Raw genomic sequence first — 19,360 nt, 5'->3', positions numbered from 1 at the left:
AGCAGAGGGGCCCCCCAAAGGGTGTGAAACTGAGGCCGGCCAAGGAAAGCAGCCGGGGAAGGCCTGTGTTCCAGCATGCGTGCCCCCCAAGAGGCTTTTGCTAAATGGTCTCCCTAGGGTAGGGGCACCTTTTCTAATTTGCACAAAGACCTGGGTAGAGGGCCCTTATCCCCATGCCCTGGCCAGGTGGCTGCCTGCCTCCTGCTGTTCCTGGAGGAGGAGGACGCCTTCTGGATGATGTGCGCCATCATCGAGGACCTGCTCCCCGCCTCCTACTTCAGCACCACCCTGCTGGGCGTCCAGACTGACCAGCGGGTCCTGCGCCACCTCATTGTCCAGTACCTGCCTCGCCTGGACAAGCTGCTCCAGGAGCATGACATCGGTAAGGGGCCTCTGAGCCAGTGGCTCCCATTCTGCAGCTTGGAGGCCTCAGGCGGATGGCCAAGGGGGGATGGGGCATAGCCCCCAACTCTGGTCTTTGTCGCTCTTTTGTTCTCCGGTGTTCCCTGCCCCATCCCCTCCTTCGCTCTTGGGCAGGGAGGACCTCCCTCCAGTTCTGGGGATGGAGGTTTCCTCCACCTCCTCCCCAGCAGCTTCGGCTCCTGTGTTTACAGAGCTGTCCCTGATCACACTGCACTGGTTCCTCACGGCCTTCGCCAGCGTGGTGGACATCAAGCTGCTTCTGCGCATCTGGGACCTGTTTTTCTATGAGGGCTCCCGGGTGCTGTTCCAGCTCACGCTGGGCATGCTGCACCTCAAGGTGCTCCAGGGCCCCACTTCAGGCTGAGGAGTAGGAGCCCGAGATGGGGGGCAGGGAGTGAGAGACCTCCCTGGGCCAGGCAAGACCAGTCCCCCGGCCCCTGACAACCGTGCCAAGGCAAACGGGTCCCTGAGGATGGGGGTTGGGGTCAGCTCAGTGCCAGGTTCCTGCAGTAACAACCTTCTCCCTGCATCCTGCTCTGACATGGCCCAGGAAGAAGAGCTGATCCAGTCAGAGAACTCAGCCTCCATCTTCAACACGCTATCGGATATCCCGTCGCAGATGGAGGACGCGGAGCTGCTTCTGGGGGTGGCCATGCGGCTGGCCGGCTCCCTCACCGACGTGGCTGTGGAGACTCAGCGCCGCAAGCACCTGGCCTATCTCATTGCAGACCAGGGTCAGCTCCTGGGGACCGGCACCCTCACCAACCTCTCTCAGGTGACCCAGGATGGGGGGCCCTGACTTGGCCCACAGCATGTGGGGAACGGGTCACCTTAAAGTTCAGAGCAAGTGCGGGGGCTATGGGAAACAAACCAGCCCTTCCTGCTCTGCACCCCAGCCTGGCCCAGTCAGACCACAGCTGTGGGGTGACCCAGGCCACCTCGGGCTTCATGCGTCTCAGGTTCTGACCCTGGCACAGTTTGGGAGGAAGGCAGACCCAGCTCTGAACTGATTATCTGTTTTCAACTCTCAGAGCCGGCATCAGAGGCCATTTTAGATGAGAGAGCATAAGCCAAGGGCTGGTGGGTTCTCTTCCAGGGGCCAGGACCGCCCTGACCCCCTCCTCATGGTGCAGGTTGTTCGCCGCAGGACCCAGCGGAGGAAGTCCACCATCACTGCTCTGCTCTTCGGTGAGAGCTCTGCGGGTGCCAGGCAGTGTGGGCATGGAACAGTCTGTCCTCACGCTCACGTGGATGTGGAGCTTCCTCGGGGGCCTGGAGTGAGCCGTGGTCACCATTGCTCTCTGGGCCTCCTAGGGGAGGATGACCTGGAGGCACTCAAGGCCAAGAACATCAAGCAGACGGAACTGGTGGCTGACCTCCGGGAAGCCATCCTGCGCGTGGCACGTCACTTCCAGTGCGCAGACCCCAAAAACTGCAGCGTGGTGAGTGGCCAGCTCCCCGGGCTGGTACCAAACATGGCCCTAACTCCTCCAACCCCCTTGGTGGGCCTGTGTTCACTGTGGCAGGAGCTGACTCCAGACTACAGCATGGAGAGCCACCAGCGGGACCACGAGAACTACGTGGCATGTTCACGCGGCCACCGGCGCCGAGCCAAGGCCCTGCTGGACTTCGAGCGGCACGACGACGACGAGCTGGGCTTCCGCAAGAACGACATCATCACAGTGCGTGGGGGCGCTGGACTACAGGTCCTCAGGCTGGGGCGGGTCCCCCAACCTCCCTCCACCAAGCCCCACTCCAACCCCTTTCCCTGCCAAGAGCTGCTCTTGTGAAGATATAGGGGTCTTGGCCTGGCCTAGCTGCTGAGGAGTCGTATCGGGGGTGCAGGCGGCGCTGGCCCCAGGCACCCAGCTTTGGTTCCTACTGTTTTTCCTCCTGTGCAGATCGTGTCTCAGAAGGACGAGCACTGCTGGGTGGGGGAGCTCAACGGCCTTCGAGGTGGGGGCCTTGGTCTGCTCTTGAGCTGGGAGAGGGAGGAGGGGGTGGGCACAGAAGACTTCAGTGACCCTGGCCGCTGCCAGGCCGTTCTCTCTACCCCTGCCTGGCTTGAGGTCCCTGAAGCACCTGGGCCAGCTTCCCCCTGCCCTGCCTGCCTGAGCTGTGGCTGCTCCTCACAGGGCCTATTTTTCCCACAGGCTGGTTTCCAGCCAAGTTTGTGGAAGTCCTGGATGAGCGCAGCAAAGAGGTGAGGGGGTGGGCGGGCTAGGCACGGCTGGCATCCTCCTAGCCAGGGCCTGTGTCCCCAGTGAGTCCTGGCCTGTAGCATGGCAGAGAGGACAGAGGAGGGCAACTGGCTGCAGGTGTCAGGCAGGGCTTTCTCAGACCCATCCCTCCCATCAGTATTCCATCGCGGGGGACGACTCAGTGACGGAGGGGGTCACAGACCTCGTGCGAGGGACCCTCTGCCCGGCCCTTAAGGCCCTGTTCGAACATGGACTGAAGAAGCCATCCCTGCTTGGGGGCGCCTGCCACCCCTGGCTGTTTATAGAGGAGGTAAGTCAGTGGCTGGCCCATGTCTCCCACCCTGCACCAGCCCTGCTGTGCCCCCCGGTACCCATCTTAGGCCCTTCCTGTCCCTGGGCCCCACGGAGAGGATGGGAAGAGCTGGCAGGGCAGTAACAGGTGCCCAGTTGGCCCCAAGGGCTTTGAACCAGCATCTTCCTGTCCCTACACTCACACCGTGTGCTGTTCCCACAGGCTGCAGGCCGGGAGGTCGAGAGAGATTTTGCCTCCGTGTATTCCCGCCTGGTGCTCTGTAAGACCTTCAGGTAACTGGGCCTGGGTTCCTCTGGTGGAGCCACCTGCAGTGGGAGGGCGGGGTTTGACCCAGCCCCGGCACCCCAGGAGCTTTGGTGCCCCCTCAGGTTGGACGAAGATGGCAAGGTCCTGACCCCGGAGGAGCTGCTCTACCGGGTAAGGGGCCTCCCCTGCCAGACCCTATAGACCTCTCGAGGTTAGCCCGTGGGGGAGCCTGAGTGACAGCGGATGGTGCCGTCCCCAGGCTGTGCAGTCTGTGAACGTGAGCCATGATGCAGTGCACGCACAAATGGACGTGAAGCTCCGCTCACTGATCTGCGTGGGGCTCAAGTGAGTGTGGAAAAGGGGTTGGAGGAGAACACTGGAGTAGGGGGACCCAGCCCAGCATCGGGAGGGTCCTTACAGGGGACCCTAAAGGACAAAGAACCTCAGGGGCTCAGGTCCTTCCCTGAAGAGGGTGGTCTGGGAGCTGCTGAGGGACAGGCTGGAGGCCTCTACCATGGCTGCAGCCAGAAGGGCCTGGAGCCGCCCCTGCTCCCCACTCCTGGCCGTGTCCCCAGTGAGCAGGTGCTGCACCTGTGGCTGGAGGTGCTCTGCTCCAGCCTGCCCACCGTGGAGAAGTGGTACCAGCCCTGGTCCTTCCTGCGCAGCCCGGGCTGGGTCCAGATCAAGTGTGAGCTCCGGTGAGGACCTTGCTGGGTTTGGGGAATGGAGGTGGGTCAGGAAGGGCTGGCTGGGGGTGACAAGAGCCTCACCAACCCCCTCCTCACCTCTAGAGTCCTCTGCTGCTTTGCCTTCAGCCTCTCCCAGGACTGGGAACTCCCTGCGAAGAGAGAGGTGGGTGGTGTGGGCCTTGTAAGGCCTGTGCTGATGGAGCTGCCCAAACCGTTCACAGGGTGGCTGAGGTGGGGACACAGAGTGCTGGTGTCAGTGGTTAGGAACCACCCCAGCCACGCCCAAGGCCTGTGAGGTGAGGGGCTGCCCTGTTTGCAGGCGCAGCAGCCCCTGAAGGAGGGCGTCCGGGACATGCTGGTGAAGCACCATCTCTTCAGCTGGGATGTGGATGGGTGACCCCTCCTCCCCAGCCCAGCCTTGGGCCTGGGTCTGAGGTGGCCCAGGACCCCAAGCTGCAGAGCCCAGGGAAGAGCAGCTCCAGAGCCCTGGCCGGGGCCCCGGGATATCAGGCTGCCCCACTCCAGGTTCCCCAGCACATCCCAGGTGGTGGCAGCAGAGGGTGCCCTGCCCTACCAGGGTCCTTAGAGATGCTCTGGGCCAAACCAGTTTGTACCAAAAGCCTTGTGAGGCGGTGGGGAGCCATGTCTGTGCCAGTCTTTGCTCAGGAAGAGGGAAGGGGATGGGGGTGACTAATAGGCTCCTGTCCTCCTTGGTTTATAAATAAACTGTCTTTGAGAACGTACCTCCTGTCTTCTGTACAGCCAGGGCTGCAGAGCTGTCTTCATGTCCAAGGCTCTGCCCTTCCTTGAGTAGTCTAGAAGGCACTGCCTGGCCCCTCAGACGCTGGGACACAACAGGCCCAGGACCCCCACCTATGCCACCCACCCCTTCCATAGATTAAGATGCACTAACAGGCCTGTGTTTTTTTGTTTTTATTTTAAAAAGTTCACACACCTTCCCCATCTTTGTCCCAGCACTGGTTTTGGTGACTCCACCCCTACTCCCCTATGAGTCAGGCCAGAGTATGAAGCCAGTGGCCCCAGGGCAGGAGACAGCCACAACCTCATGGCCATCTCTCAGCCCCACAGCAGGGTGAAGCTGGGCCCAATTCCCTCCTGTCCTAGGGTCACGCTGGCTGCAGTGAGGCGGTGGGGACGGAATGTGAGTGGGTGGAGAGCTCCTGGCAGGAAGGCCAGGTAGCACCTCTGCCCTCGTGGCACTGATAAGGAACCAGGAAGCAGGGCAGGTGGGGCACAGGCCGTGGCAGGGTGTCTACATGTCAATCACACGTGATGGGTGGGCCTGGGTAGCTGCATGCCAGACTGGGCACCAGACAGTGGCACATAGCTCAAGGGTAACCTTGCATCCAGTCCCTAGGAGCCATGGCCTTCCAGGCCCTTCTGTGAGAGTAGGATGGGAGGGAGTTGCACCCATCTCCTGTCCCCCCCCCAAAAATATATGTCTATATGCATGTCGATATATAATATAGAGGTATATACACCTGTACAGAAAATTGTTGCCACCAACCACTAAATGGTTACACTACACCAAGACACTAAAATGGCAGGGAGCCCCATCCCAGGAAGCCCTGGGGTTGGCAGACATGGGGACTAGGGGGTAGAGGCCCAGGCTAATTTATCCCTTCACAGCAAAGCAGGGAACAAAAAGGAGATTCACCCCCTGACATGTCTCAGCCCTGGGTCAGAAGAGAAGCCTCCTGGCTGGGCTTTGGCTGGGCTTCACCTACCTTAGCCAAATTGTAGCCAGACAGTGCCCCTGACCTCAAAAAAGGTCAAGCTGAAATGGCCCTGGCCCTGAGTGGGTATCCAAAACCCCAGCGTGAGAGCCAGGGCTGCTTCTTGACAGCTGCTCTCCTCTGCCCTGGGTGGGCCCGAACCAGGAGTAGGGGCTTCTCTGTTCTGGCCTCCCAGGGAAGGGAAAAAGCAGGGGCTGTGATTGTCAAGACTCACAACCATGTGGAGAGGCCGAATCACGCAGGAGCGCCACGCACCGGAGTGCCCTGGCTCCCAGCCCCGTCCCCACCCCAGTCTCAAGCCAGAGAGCTACAAGCAGGAATCCCAGTGCAGCTGCAAATCATGGCCATCAAGGAAGTCTGTGGAGAAGAGGCTGGGGGCTGTGGTGCTGAGGGGGGCCAGGCTCAGCACAGGACCACCTGACGACAGCTCCAGCCAGTCCATGCTGTCCAGGTGGCCATCAGCCAGGTCCAGGCCCATGGTGCTGCTGGGCTCAGGAGCAAAGTGCAATTCCGAGGTGTCCATGGGTGACGGGGGGTGGTCCAGGATGGCAGTGCTGCTCAGCATCTGGCTATGGAGGTCATCAATGAGGGAAAGGGGCTCTGGCCCCTCATGCCCACTGGTCAGCAGGGGCAGCCCCGTGCTGCTCTCCAGGAAGTCCTCCAGGCGCCCAGGGAGGGAGGGTGAGCCCGGCGGAGGTGGGGCAGCCTGGGGGAGCTCAGCAGAGGGTGATGGCTGTGCTGCCAGGGGGGACCCACAGGCTGTCTTCGGGGATGGCTTCTCCTTCCCTGGCAGGGACGGCGGCTCCTTGAAATCTGCTGAAATTTCTGCCAATCAAGACAGTAAGTGGATATCAGAAACCAAGCCTGTATATCTACATGCGAAAGAATGAAGGTGGACCCTAACCTCACACAATTTACAAAAATAAAATGGATCAAAGACTTAAATGTAAGAGCTAAAACTATAAAACTCTTAATATTTGCAAATCATGTATTTGATAAAGAAGTGATATCCAGAATACACAGAGAACTTCTAAAACTCAACAACAAAAAAACCAAACTTGACTCAAGAATGGGTAAAGGACTTGAACAGACATTTCTCCAATTATATACAAATGGCCAGCAGCACATGAAAAGAGCTCAATATCACTAGTCATGAGGGAGACCACACAGTGAGATACATCTCAAACCCACTGGAGTGGCTACTGTAAAATTAAATTTTTAAAGAAAGTGCCGGCCGGGCGCGGTGGCTCAAGCCTGTAATCCCAGCACTTTGGGAGGCCGAGACGGGCGGATCACGAGGTCAGGAGATCGAGACCATCCTGGTTAACACGGTGAAACCCCGTCTCTACTAAAAAATACAAAAAAACTAGCCGGGTGAGGTGGCGGGCGCCTGTAGTCCCAGCTACTCGGGAGGCTGAGGCAGGAGAATGGCGTGAACCTGGGAGGCGGAGCTTGCAGTGAGCGGAGATCTGGCCACTGCACTCCAGCCTGGGTGACAGAGCAAGACTCTTGTCTCAAAAAAAAAGTAAGTGCCGGTGAGGATACAGAGAAACTGGAGCCCTTGTGCCCTGTGATAGAAATGCAAAATAGTGCAGCTGCTATGCAAAATGGTATGGAGGTTCCTTCAACATTTAAAAATAGAATTACTGGCCAGGTGTGGTGGCTCAACGCCTGTAATCCCAGCACTTTGGGAGGCTGAGGTGGGCAGATCACAAGGTCGGGGGTTCGACACCAGCCTGGCCAACATGGTGACACCCCATCTCTACTAAAAATACAAAAACTAGCCAAGTGTAGTGGCAGGCGCCTGTAATCCCAGCTACTCAGGAGGCTGACACAGGAGAATCGCTTGAAACCGGAAGGCAGAGGTTGCAGTGGGCCGAGATCGTGCCACTGCACTCCAGCCTGGGCAACAAAAGCAAAACTCCATCTCCAAAAAAAAAAGAATTACCATATGATCTACAATTCCACTGTAGGGCATATACCCAAAAGAACTGGAAGCAGAGTCGCAGATGTTTGTACACAGGTGTTGAGAAGAGCATCATTCACAACAGTAAAATGTCACACCTGTCATGCCAGCACTTTGGGAGGCCAGGACAGGAGGATTGGCTTCAAGCCAGAAGTTTGAGCTCAGCCTAGGCAACAATGCAAGACCCCGTCTTTACCAAACAACAACAACAAAAAAAGTAAATTTTAGGTGTATTTTACCACTTTTTTTTTTTTTTTTTGGAGACTGAGTCTCACCGTTGCCCAGGCTATAATGCAGTGGGGCAATCTTGGCCCACTGTAACCTCCACCTCCTGGTTTCAAGCAATTCTCCTGCCTCAGCCTCCTGAGATTACAGGCACGTGCCACCACGTCCAGCTAATATTTTTGTATTTTTAGTATAGATGGGGTTTCACCATGTTGGTCAGGCTGGTCTCGAACTCCTGACCTCATGATCCACCTGCCTTGGCCTCCCAAGGTGCTGGGATTACAAGCATTATTTACCACAATTTTTTTTTTTTTCAGACAGAGTCTCGCTCTGTTGCCCAGTCTGGAGTACAGTGGCGTGATCTCGACTCACTGCAAGCTCCACCTCCCGGGTTGACGCCATTCTCCTGCCTCAGCCTCCCGAGTAGCTGGGACTACAGGCGCCTGCCACTACGCCTGGCTAATTTTTTTGTATTTTTTAGTAGGGACGGGGTTTCACTATGTTAGCCAGCATGGTCTCCATCTCCTGACATTGTGATCCACCTGCCTCAGCCTCCCAAAGTGCTGGGACTACAGGTGTGAGCCACTGCACCCGGTCAATTTACCACAAGTTTTAAAAAAATTTTAAAAATGTGCAAAGGACTCAGCCATTCTCCAATAGAAGATACACAAATGGTCAGGGAGCACATGAAAAGGTGCTCCACATCACTAAATTACAGAAATGCAAACTAAGGTACCACTTCACACCCATTAGGGTGGCTTTTATCAAAAAAATGAAAAGGAGTGCTGGTAAGGAGGTGAAGAAACTGGAACCCTTGTGTGTTGCTAGTGTGAATGTAAAATGTTACAGCTGCAGTAGAAACAGTTTAGTGATTCCTCAAAAAGTTAAACACAGAAGTTACCATACGAGGCTGGGTGTGGTGGCTCCCGCCTATAACCCTATCACTTTGGGAGGCCGAGGCGGGCACACTGCCTGAGCTCAGGAGTTCAAAACCAGCCTGGGCAACACAGTGAAACCCCGCATCTACTAAAAAATACAAAAAAATTGGCCGGGTGTGGAGGTGGGTGCCAGCTACTCGAGAGGCTGAGGCAGGAGAATTGCTTGAATCCGAGAGGCAGAGGTTTCAGTGAGTCAAGATCGCACTACTGCACTCCAACCTGGGCAATAGAGTCAGACTACCACATGATCCGGCAATTCTAGCCCTAGGTTATGCCCAGAACTGAAAGCAGGGACTCAAGACAGACACTTGCACACCCACATTCACAACATCCAAAGGGTGGAAACCACCCAAGTGTCCGGCCACAGATGAATGGATGAAGAAAATGTGGTGTATCCACACCAGGGGTACGACTCAGCCTTTAAAAAGAGTGAAATTCTGACACATGCTGCAACACAGATGGACCTTGAGGACATTATGCTGAGTGAAATACACCAGACGCAGGAGGACAAACTGATTCCACTTCTGTGAGATCCCTACAATAGGCAAATTCATAGAGAAAGTGGGATAAGGGCTGCAGTTGGGGAGAATGGGGAGTTACTGTCTAATGGGTAGTTTCCCTATGGGGTGATATAGAAGTTCTAGAGTTGGCCGGGCGCGGTGGCTCAAGCCTGTAATCCCAGCACTTTGGGAGGCCGAGACGGCCGGATCACAAGGCCCGAGCAGTGAGCAGAAGGAAGGCTGAGGCAGGAGAATGGCGTAAACCCGGGAGGCGGAGCTTGCAGTGAACCAAGATCGCGCCACTGGACTCCAGGCTGGGTGACAGAGCGAGACTCCGTCTCAAAAAAAAAAAAAAAAAAATTCTAGAGTGGATGGGGTGATAGCTGCACAACACTGAATGGACCTAATACCTCTGAATTGTACATTTAAAAAATGGTTAGAATTATTTCACTACAACTTAAAAAAAGAATTATGCAAAAACCAGGCCTGCTCCCCAACCCTGTGGGTTCCAGCCCCTCCTGTCCCAGCAGAATGCATTCTTTGCCCTGCAGCTGCTCTCACAGGCAAGGAGGTCGCTCACCTCCAGCTGCCACCACCTGCCCAGACCTCTCTCCTCAAACACCTGCTTCTGGCATCACTGCCACCTCTTGGGCCACTTCTCAGTGTCCCTTTGGGGGCAGGCGGCACCCACACCCACCATTCTCCCTTTCTCTGCCATCTCTTAGAAGTTAGAGTTCAAAGCCTGTTCCCTTTTCCTTGAACAATCTCTGGAGTAGCACCACCTTCCCTTGGAAACTCCTGAAGCTCATGCCAAGGCCTCTTTCCTGAGCACCCAGCCCAGTCATCCCCAAAGCAGGTCCCATACCTGCTGCCTCAGTGCCACCTACACTGGTGAGAGATGCGCCTCAGGCCCCAGGGACCTGGGGATTCTCCCAAAGGCTTGAGAATTGCTGACCTCACAGGAACACCAGTGACTGAGCTCGTCTTAAATTGAAATAAAATTCACACAACATCAAATCCACTCTGGTAGAGCTGTGGTTCCAGGCTGAGCTCCCGCTTTGCCTGTACCCCTCAGCCACTCCTCCTCCTCCAGAAGCCACTGAGACACGTGGAGAGAAGTCCGCGCTCGCCGCCCAGGGTCGGCACCACACGCCCAGCCTTCTTGCCTGCTGCTGCCAGTGAACTCCTTCCCAGGGCCATCTCGGGGTCCTCTGGGATCTTCCACTCCCAGCTGGGTCCCTCACACAGATGCACGCTGTCTCCCACCCAGCATCTGCCCTACCCTCTTCCTCCCCTCTGCAGAGGAACCTCCCAGAGAGCTCTCCATGGCCACCCCCAACCCTGCTCTCAGGCCTCTCACGGACTTCCTGTTGTGCCCATGACACCTGCTTCCGTGTCCAGGCCTCGGTCCTCAGCTCCCTTGGCCACAGCTGGCTTCCAGGACACCACACCCTGCCACTGCTTGTCCTCCCGACCCCTAAGGCTGGGCTCAGCCCCGACCTCTGCTCCCCCACCTCACGCCCTGGGCAGCCTCCCAGCTCCAACTGCCAATCTAGATGCGACAACACCCCAACTCCTACATGCAGCCCAGACCTCTCTTACAAATGCCACTCGATGTCAACTGTCCCTGTAAACCCTCCACTCATGACACACCCCATCAGGGACTGCACAATGTGGTCCCACACGTGCCCCCTCCCCAGCTCACCCCATCAATGGCTGCTCCACCCTGGCCCTTCAGGCCACAGCCCTTGAAGTCATCCTTGGCTGTTCCTTCCCTCTCTCCACACCTCATCCATAAACACACCAACCTGGCTCTTTCCAAATGGGGCCGACTCCAGCTGTTCCTCCGCCTGCCACTGCTGCCTGCTGGGCCACAGCCCTGCTCTCCCACCACCCCCAACCTGGGGCTCCCTGCTTCTGCCCTTGCGCAGCTGCTATCGCTACAGCAGCTGGAAGGTTCCTGGGTCCTGCATCAGACCAGGCCACTCTACCCAAGGCTGTGCGATGGCTTCCCACACGATGGAGCCAAAGCCACCCTGCCCTGATGCCCAGGAGGCCACGCATGATCTGGCCACAAAGCCCTTCTTTCCCTTTCCTCAACTACACTCCAACTCGCCTGTCACTCCCAAGGCCGCACAGATGCACACAGCTGCTCCTGCTCACAGGAGCCATCCCGGCCCTTCCCCACCAGGCTCCCCAGACCTCTCCCTCCCCTCCGTTTTTGTCCTAAGGCTCCTCTCGGATCTTCCATATGATCTGCTTATTTCTTCTACTTGTTGTCCACCTCCCCAGGCTGCACTGTGAGCTCCACAAGGGCAAATGTCTCTTCTGCTCATTGGCAGGCGAGGGCCTTGGGGCAGTGCTCCCTGCTGAATGAAGGACGACACCTTCCCTGGTCCTCTCATCCAGGCTCTGGAGACAGGAGGGCTCACAGCCACCACTGCATCCACAGTGCTTGCCCAAGACCAGTCACGCATGGAAGCATTCAATAAAAACAAACCAACCCAGGGCTAGAGACACCTATGAACAGAGAAGGCTGTCAGGAGGCAGCAGGGGATCTGGGGTTACCTCCGCTCTGAATGAGAATGTCAAACAGGTCGTCCATCTGCTGGCTTGAGGAACCATTTTCCTGCGGGACAAAGAAAAAAAAAAAAAAGATGAAACTCTTGAATGGGGGCTCCCAGCCTGAACTATGAATGAGGCCCCTCCCTCTACCAGAATAAGCAGCCAGATCCACAGCACCCACGGGCATGTCCGGACTCCTGGTGCCCATCCCCCAACGGCCCACTCCCCAAGGCCTCTCTGACCCTGAAGCTGGGCTTCACCTGCCCCCTTTTCCTGCAGCTGGGGCTGTAGGAACCTCAGCCCAGCAGCCTAGGGCAGCCGCCCACAATGGCCAGGCCCAGCCCGCCTTCCTCACCTGCTGTTTGGGCTGCTGGCTCATGGCTTCCTCATAGCCAGGTGGTTCCTTCTTCAGCAAAGAAGTGGGGGTCCCAAAGACGGGCTGCAGTGGGTGCTCTAGGTCCATCTGGGCAGAGGCGGCAGGCACTGGAGAGCCAGGCTGGGATGAGGGCTGGACAGGAGAACAGGGAGAGGACCAGTGGCCAGGGGGCTGGGGGTACAGACCTGCCTTGTAGGGGTGAGAGGTGGGGATAAGGCCAGGGCCTCTCACACTCTAGGAGGGCAGATGGGGGGCACTGGCTTTTAGGGAGCTTTCGTGAAAGCCACTAGGTAAGAAGGAATACAGGATGGGGGACCCTCAACCCTGCAGGGGGTGCCTGGCCTCTTGAGGTTTGGGAGAGGTCTCTGGGCTGGGCTGGTCACTCCCTGAGATTTCTGCAGCTTCTTTCTCTGCTTGGGTCTGCTCAGGGACCCCCATCTCCTATCCTGAGGTACCTGTTCCTGTCACTGTCTCCTCTACCCCCAAGTTCTGCAGGACCACAAGGCTACATAAAGCCTTAGGGCAGCCTCACCTGTGGCCTAGGCTGAGAGAAGGTCTGCTGGGGAGCTTTCTGCTGCTGACACCTCGGTGGGGAGAGCTGGCCTCTCTGAGGGGAGGACCCTGAGCTGGATCCTGGCCAGAGGACCCCACAGCCTCTCCCCAGGGCAGGCTACCTCTGACCTTCACTGGCCAATCCCCACAGAGCAGCACTAAGGCAGGCCCAGCCTGGTGTGGGCTGCTCAGGAGTCCTCTGCTGAGATGCAAAAATGTTCTAGTCTCAACAGCCAGAGAGGTGGAGAGCTCGCCAATGGTTCCGCCCTACGGCTAGGGGGTCTCAGGCAGGTGCCTTAACTTTCCTAAGTCTCAGTGCTCCCCGTGGTGAGATGGGGATAACGACCGCTCATTTCAGAGGGTCGAAAGGAAGATTAAACGAAGCAAACACAAAATGCCCAGCACGAGGGGACCCCTGGCCCACGAGGGCTGCAGCGAGACGCTCTTCCCACCATCCTCTGGGCCCTGCCCGGTTCCTCCCATACCCAGGTACCTGCTGGGGGCTTCCACTGGACAGGCCAGGGCTGTCTGCATTCTTATTGGTCACGGTGAGGACAAGGTGGGTCCCTGTGGAGTCAGTGATGAGGGTGGGAGGTGCAACCCCCTTGATGAGGCCAGGGCCCTGAGGACCCAGAAGCAGCTGGGGGGCGGGGACCGGCTCGGGCTCAGGCTGCACAGCTTCCTGCTTCACCACCACGGACGGGGGCCCCGGGGCCGCGGCACAAGGGTCTACATGGTTGGTGGTTGGGGCCGCCAGGCTGGGGCTGAATGGGTGAGCAGGGCCCAAGGGCTGTCGGCTCAGTTGGCAGCTGGAGAAGCTGTTCTCCTGCTTCACTGGCATGCCGAGAGGGGCAGGGGTGGGGACAGGAGTTGGGGCGGGCTGCTGGGCTCGCTTCTCCTGCTCCAGCTGCAGTCTGAGCCGCTCCACCAGCTGCTGCTTCTGCCGGAGCATGCGCGTCAGCTCCTCGATCTGCTTGTCTTTCTCCTGCAGCATCTGGTCCTTGTCGCGCCCCTCTAGCTCTGCCCGCCCCCCAGGGCTCAGGCAACAGGACCCGGCCCGGGGGCCCTCCTCCTTCACGAGGATCTGCAGTGGCGAGGCCTGCAGCGTCAGCTGCGTCAGGGGAGACGTCACCATCTCACCAAAGGTGTCCCCGGGGGTGGAGTTTTCATCGCCGGTGCTGAGCACTGAGCGCTCTGAGGGGGTAGGAGACACAGGCGGTGTGGAGCCCGTGCTGCCAAATTTCACCACTCCATTGCTGGTCACCGTGGCCACCACCACCTCAGTTGGGGCCAGGCCTGCTGCCACCAGAGCTGGCCCTGTGCTCAGCCGGGCCGCCGGGAAGGCTACCACCACCTCGCCAGCCTTGTGCAGGATAGAGGTGGTGGCAGGGGCCTTGGGGGCTCCTGGGACAGGGCCGATTTGGTCTTGGTAGGCTCGAAGGCGCTCAATCAGCTCAGTTTTGGTGCCTGAGACGGGCAGTGATCGCAACTTCAGCTCCTGCTTCAGCTCTGCCACCTGCAAGGCAGTCAACAGTCAGGGAGGCCAGGGGCAGCTGGACACAGGGCACTGGGTCCAGGCAGAAGGGCACTTCAGATGCATCAACTACCCTAATCCTCCAGCACCCTGGAGGGCGCAATGCCCCCCACCACCTGAGCCAACAGCATCCTCCCTTTCATTGTTCTCACTCTAGCAGGGACCTGGTTAAAATGCTCCCCACCTATGCAGGCAGCAGGGGCTGGCACATGGTGCCCACAGCTGTCCCCAGCCCCCAACATGGTGCTTGGGCTCAATAAATCTTGAATGGAACAGACTGAATTTTGCAGAAGAGAAAACTGAGCTCATGAAAGTAGGGCCCAGCCTGGTTCAGAGAACAAGTTCTCAAGGGAGAGCTTGGTCCAGTCAATCTTCTGATGGGGCAGAGAAAACACACAAGGCACTGGGCATGACCCACTCCTCTCCAAGGCCCTAGGACGGAAGCCAAGTCTGTGACCCTGATCACAGGCCACTCTCTTTCCAGGCAGACACTGCATCTGAATAGCACCCTGAGCTCCGCATTCACCAGCAAAGGGGAAAATGCGAGCAGGGTTGCTACTGGACAGCCCGGTCTACACTGACCAGGTCTGCGACTGTGGACAAGCTTCTCCTCCTGTCAGTGCCTCAGCTTGACCATCCTCAAAGGGACACCCATCCCCACTTCTCACACTGCATGTACCATACAAGTCGAGGAAGATAAGAGACACACGACTGCCTGGACAGATGCCGGCTGTGCTGCTGCCAACAACAGGACCCACCACGAGGAAGCTGGTGTCACTCGCCATGACCACCTCCAGGCAGCCTCGGAGCTGTGTCTAAGGTGCCCCTGTCTGATGGGGACCAGAGCCTGGAGCCCTGCGCTGCCTTCCACAATGGTGGGTCCTAGGCTGGATGCCTTCCCTGCCTAAAAACCAGCACCCGGACAGCCCCTGTGGGAAGGGCCAGGCTGGCAGTGGCTCAAGTTTTCCAGTGGCTGTGTACCTTCATGTCGTCCAGGTTGGCTGGCAGGGCTCCCGGCTTGCCAGTCAGTGAGGTGCTGTTCTGACGTGCCAGCCCACAGGGCCCAGGGGCACCTGAGCTGGAGCTGCTATTGGTAGTGGAGAGGCTGCGTACTGGGGGGGTCCCGCTGCTTCCCAGGGCCTCACCTGCTGACCTGAGAAGAAAAGGTGGAAATGAGCACCCATCCAGCATCACCCTTGGCCTCTGCAGGTGGCAGCCCAAGCCTGGGTTGCAGGGTTGGGTACAGATAGGCATGGGGCAAGGGCCTAGCAAAGGCTAGGGTGGCCCTGCCTGCAGACCACTCTGTAGCATCCAGACCAGAGGGTCCTTAAAGATGTGGGGTTCAGCTCCACCAGATCTGGTACCTGCCTGGCTCAGGGTGGCTCGGGAAGGGCAGGGGCAGGTGGTGGCGAGTGGGTGCCTACTTTGGCGGGGCAGGCAGGATGGCCTGGTAGTTGTGGTGCTGCTGCTGCTGCTGGTTGAGGATCTGCAGCTGGAGGAAGAGCTGCTGCTGCTGCAGGATCTTGGCGTAGGATGAGTCCATGGGGGGTGCCCCCCTGTCCTGCTTCTGGTCCGGGGGGATGTACTGGTGGTACTTGAGCTTCTTCACCTTTGGCTTCAGCTCCTTGGCCTTCTTGCTGCGCTGTGACTTCTCACTGGCAGACTTGGGTTGGCTTTGCTGAGGGCACAGGAGACAGGGTGCCATTCAGGGGCAGCCTCAGGCTTCTCGGTGTGGGGCTGGCAGCTCTCCCCACGCCTGTGGGGCTTCCGAGAAGACATCTCCATCCACACTTTGCCCATTTCCACAATTCCCCATGGGACCATACACTCCGCTGAAAGCAGAAACATGCCCAGAAATGTGCCAGGCAAGGGGCTGGAGTGACAAAGAGGGCTGTGCCTGGCCCCTGGCTTAAAAGAGCTTCTAGCTTGGAACGTAAATCAACCAAATGTTCGAGCACAGACATCACCATGACCCCAAGCCAGAGTGAACACAAGGAGGTAAAACCCAGCTGACTGATGGAGCTTGGGCTGCACCAGACCAGGCACTTTACAAAGACGGAGCCACGCAAGCTTCTCAAGAACGCTGCTTGCTCTTTTTGGGGCTGGGGGGAAATCCTGCCAGGTAGGAACTGTCATGTCTACTTGAAAATGGTGAACAGGCTCAAAGAAGTCACTTGCCCAAAGTCACAAGGTGATCTTGTTCTTGTTCTAACACAGGACTCCAAAAGCTCCTATTCATGCCCCCAAAGACCTCCAGCTGGCACAGCTGCTGGGCCAGGAGAGTCAGAAGACCCAAACTGACCAAGGGCCAGTAGGCTGTATGTGGGAGGCCTGTTCTTGGAGCAAGGAAGGGCACAGTTGGACAAGGTGAGTTAGCAAGGGAGTGCCAGAGAGAGACCGCGGAGAGCTGAGAAGTTTTGAGCAGAGAACGGCAGATAGAGGCGTACAAGGCTGGATGTAGGAACAGGTGGCGTCTAGACCTTGTGGCAATGAGGACCGAAAGGAAGGTTTGGGCAGGTGACCCACTAGTGGAAGAACAGACAAAGTGAACAGGTGGCAGGTGAGGAGTGACCCCAGAAGAGGTTCTGGTTTTGCTGGGAGCATGGGAAGGATGGAGAAAGGGCAGGGCTGCCAAGGCTGTGGGACCAGGATTGTTCCAGAAGAAGGGAACAGAGCCACAGAGAGCCTCTGAGCACAGGCTGGGGAGCAGGCAGAAGTACAGGCAGAGGGAGAGAGGAGGCAGAGGGAGAGAGGGGGCAGAGGGAGAGAGGGGGCAGAGGTCAGAGCCTAGGGAGCACCCCCAATTAAAGGGAGGAAGAGGGAGGCAGGGAAAACACAACCAAAGAGAGAGAACCCCAATAGCTGGGCCAGGAGCACAGCGGTGGGGATGGACTTGGATTGAGGCCCCTGAAGATAATGTTTCAGTCCACTGGTGGGGTAACTGAAGAGATGTGTAGACAAAATACACAGACTCTTCTTCCAAACGTGGGAGGCAAAGGAAGGCAACAGGAGTGTGAGGAGAAGCACGCTGGAGGGAGGAACTCTGTGGGAAAAGCAGGGACACCTGTTGACAGTGAGGAAGAGAATGCAGGTGCAGGAAAGGCACTGAGGAGGCAGCGCCTGGGCAGGCAGCACTGAAAGCAGGTGTAGGCTGGGAGGAGAGGCCACTCACTGCTCCCAGGCCTGAAGGAGGAGACAGTGACATTCAGGAAGCCATAGTGACTTTCTGACATGGAGGAAGCAGGAGACAGCAGAGATGACAGGGTCATGTGCAGAGGCGGGACTGGGGATGTCACCATGGGACAGAGCCAGGGAGAGTCACAAGATGGGCAGGCAGCTCCCAGAGCTAGTGGGGCCTTCTAAGGCCAGAGCACGAGCGCCAGACAGCCCAGGCTACAGACTGTCGGCCTCTCCTGAGGCTCAGATGGCCAGGGGTTGCCAAGCCAGGCACAGGGTCTGTGTGAGGCGAGAACCTAGAGAGTAAGAAAGGACAGAGCAGAAAGGGTACAGGTGAAGCAAGTCAGGGCGGCGTGGGCCAGGTGGAGGTGTGGGGTTGCGGTCCCTGAGATCCTGGTGGCCAGGCAGTTCTGTGGAGCAGGGGGGACCCTGCATCAGCTCTTGGTGCAGCTGAATTCAACAGCAGACGCCTGAGTCCATGAGGCCAGTAGTGCCCAGCACAGGGTTCCCCACACCGACGACAGTAACCCCCGCCTCCTGCCGGCATTTCAGGTCAGGCCTTGGAGGAGGAGAACACTCAGTGACACCTCCTGCGTGCCTCTGGCCACGTCACTTCACTTCTCAGTTCCTCTCTTGTAGCAAAGGGCTCTATTTCTGCCTCACGGAATTGTTGAGTGAACAAGACATAGTGTGTGGGAATGACTTCATGGACGAGAGCAGGAATGAGTACCTGGAATGCCCAAGACCAGCCCACAGCCACCAATAACTGGTGGCTATGATCGCAACAGCCAGTGTTATGTCGGACAGCGGAGAGAACAGGAAGAAACTCCCAGACCAATGGGAGACGACGTGCACCACACCCCCTGCAGCTGTCCCCACAGCTGGAATGAAGTCACAGCAGGACTCCAAAGGGCACCAGGAAGGGGAGGGTACAATCACTGGCAGAAATGTACCTTAATGAGCGTGGGGGTGGGCTTGGCAGTGGGGACAGTGGTTCCATTGGTGAGGCTGGGAGGCAGCAGAGGTGGGGGAGGCAGAGGAGGCTGCTCTGCCAGGAAAAGCATTTCTCCAGAATCCGGGCCCATCGGAAGTTGAGACACAACCTGAGAGGGAAAAAGGGAAGTGAGGACATGGCCACCTCCAGGCAGGGTGTGCCCAGCCTGCCCTGACCCTACACAGGGTCCTCAGACGCCACCATTGTCAGAGGGCAAATGGTGGGCAGAGACTGGGGGAGGAGAAGAGCAACCCCCAGGGTGGCAGGAGGAGCTAGGAAAGAAAGAGAGAAGGCAATGAAAAGGTCACAGAACTGAATATACTCAAGAAAAGCAGGCTGCTCCAAATAAATGAATACAGACTGGGCCAGTGAGGTTTGCAATCCCACTACAAAGCAGCCGTGGCCAGCGTCGTCCTCCACCTGACCTCTGGCTGCTGGAGAGGGGCCTCTGCCCACATCTCCCACCAGCAGGGAGCCCAAGCAGCCAGCACCTGAGCAACTAGGGTAGCGTCCCCCTGGCTTCCCTGTGCCAGAGCAGGAGGCATACCCTGGCCCAGGAGAGAGACCTTACTCTGGGCAGCCGTAGCACCTTGGAGCTGGGGAAGCATCTGGAAGCACACACTCACCTGGGTGGGGGATGCAGAGGTGGCACTGGGCAGTGGTTCGCTGACTCGGGCCTCCAGGGGTGACGGCACAGAACCCTGGGACTCATGGCTGGCAGGCTGCTCGGGGGATAAGGCATCGCTGCTGTCCTCATCGAAGGAAGAGCTGTCTGCGACTTTGGGATAGTTCACCTGGCCCACTGAAACCCAAAGCTGGTATGAGATTCCACCTGCAGCCCAGAGCACAGGTGAGCAGGGACAGGCCTGGCCCACAGCCCACACGCTCTGTGAGGCAGGCAAAC

General features: G+C 57.9%; 2 protein-coding genes across 9 annotated transcripts in view; one reads left to right on the top strand and one right to left on the bottom strand.

The window, feature by feature from the left end:
* LOC126963577 (E3 ubiquitin-protein ligase RBX1) overlaps positions 1–19,360 on the top strand; it is a 598,764-nt gene that overhangs the window by 32,200 nt on the left and 547,204 nt on the right. For 2 of the 5 annotated variants that reach the window (XM_050805831.1, XM_050805834.1), the window contains 14 exons: positions 187–382; positions 615–760; positions 974–1,198; positions 1,557–1,865; positions 1,950–2,105; positions 2,325–2,379; positions 2,577–2,626; positions 2,782–2,934; positions 3,139–3,209; positions 3,306–3,354; positions 3,443–3,528; positions 3,759–3,881; positions 3,975–4,035; positions 4,192–4,611. In XM_050805831.1, the coding sequence (XP_050661788.1) occupies positions 187–382; positions 615–760; positions 974–1,198; positions 1,557–1,865; positions 1,950–2,105; positions 2,325–2,379; positions 2,577–2,626; positions 2,782–2,934; positions 3,139–3,209; positions 3,306–3,354; positions 3,443–3,528; positions 3,759–3,881; positions 3,975–4,035; positions 4,192–4,269 (1,758 nt within the window). In that variant the 3' untranslated portion in view covers positions 4,270–4,611. Of the gene's footprint in view, positions 1–186; positions 383–614; positions 761–973; positions 1,199–1,556; positions 2,106–2,324; positions 2,380–2,576; positions 2,627–2,781; positions 2,935–3,138; positions 3,210–3,305; positions 3,355–3,442; positions 3,529–3,758; positions 3,882–3,974; positions 4,036–4,191; positions 13,816–19,360 lie in introns of those variants that run through there. The other 3 variants (XM_050805833.1, XM_050805832.1, XM_050805845.1) reach the window with 3 other exon arrangements.
* Positions 4,793–19,360, bottom strand: part of MRTFA (myocardin related transcription factor A) — a 217,625-nt gene continuing 203,057 nt past the window's right edge. For all 4 annotated transcript variants that reach the window (XM_050805826.1, XM_050805823.1, XM_050805825.1 and 1 more), the window contains 8 exons: positions 19,083–19,258; positions 18,416–18,565; positions 15,710–15,963; positions 15,267–15,438; positions 13,245–14,267; positions 12,179–12,331; positions 11,827–11,887; positions 4,793–6,454 (listed from right to left, as the gene is read on the bottom strand). In XM_050805826.1, coding sequence (XP_050661783.1) covers positions 5,937–6,454; positions 11,827–11,887; positions 12,179–12,331; positions 13,245–14,267; positions 15,267–15,438; positions 15,710–15,963; positions 18,416–18,565; positions 19,083–19,258 — 2,507 coding nt within the window. In that variant the 3' untranslated portion in view covers positions 4,793–5,936. The remainder of the gene's footprint in view (positions 6,455–11,826; positions 11,888–12,178; positions 12,332–13,244; positions 14,268–15,266; positions 15,439–15,709; positions 15,964–18,415; positions 18,566–19,082; positions 19,259–19,360) is intronic.

The sequence above is a fragment of the Macaca thibetana genome, chromosome 10 (genome assembly GCF_024542745.1).
Source record: "Macaca thibetana thibetana isolate TM-01 chromosome 10, ASM2454274v1, whole genome shotgun sequence".
Classification (NCBI taxonomy): domain Eukaryota; kingdom Metazoa; phylum Chordata; class Mammalia; order Primates; family Cercopithecidae; genus Macaca; species Macaca thibetana.
Note: the sequence above shows the minus strand (reverse complement) of the source record. Positions and strands in the feature narration are given on the sequence as shown.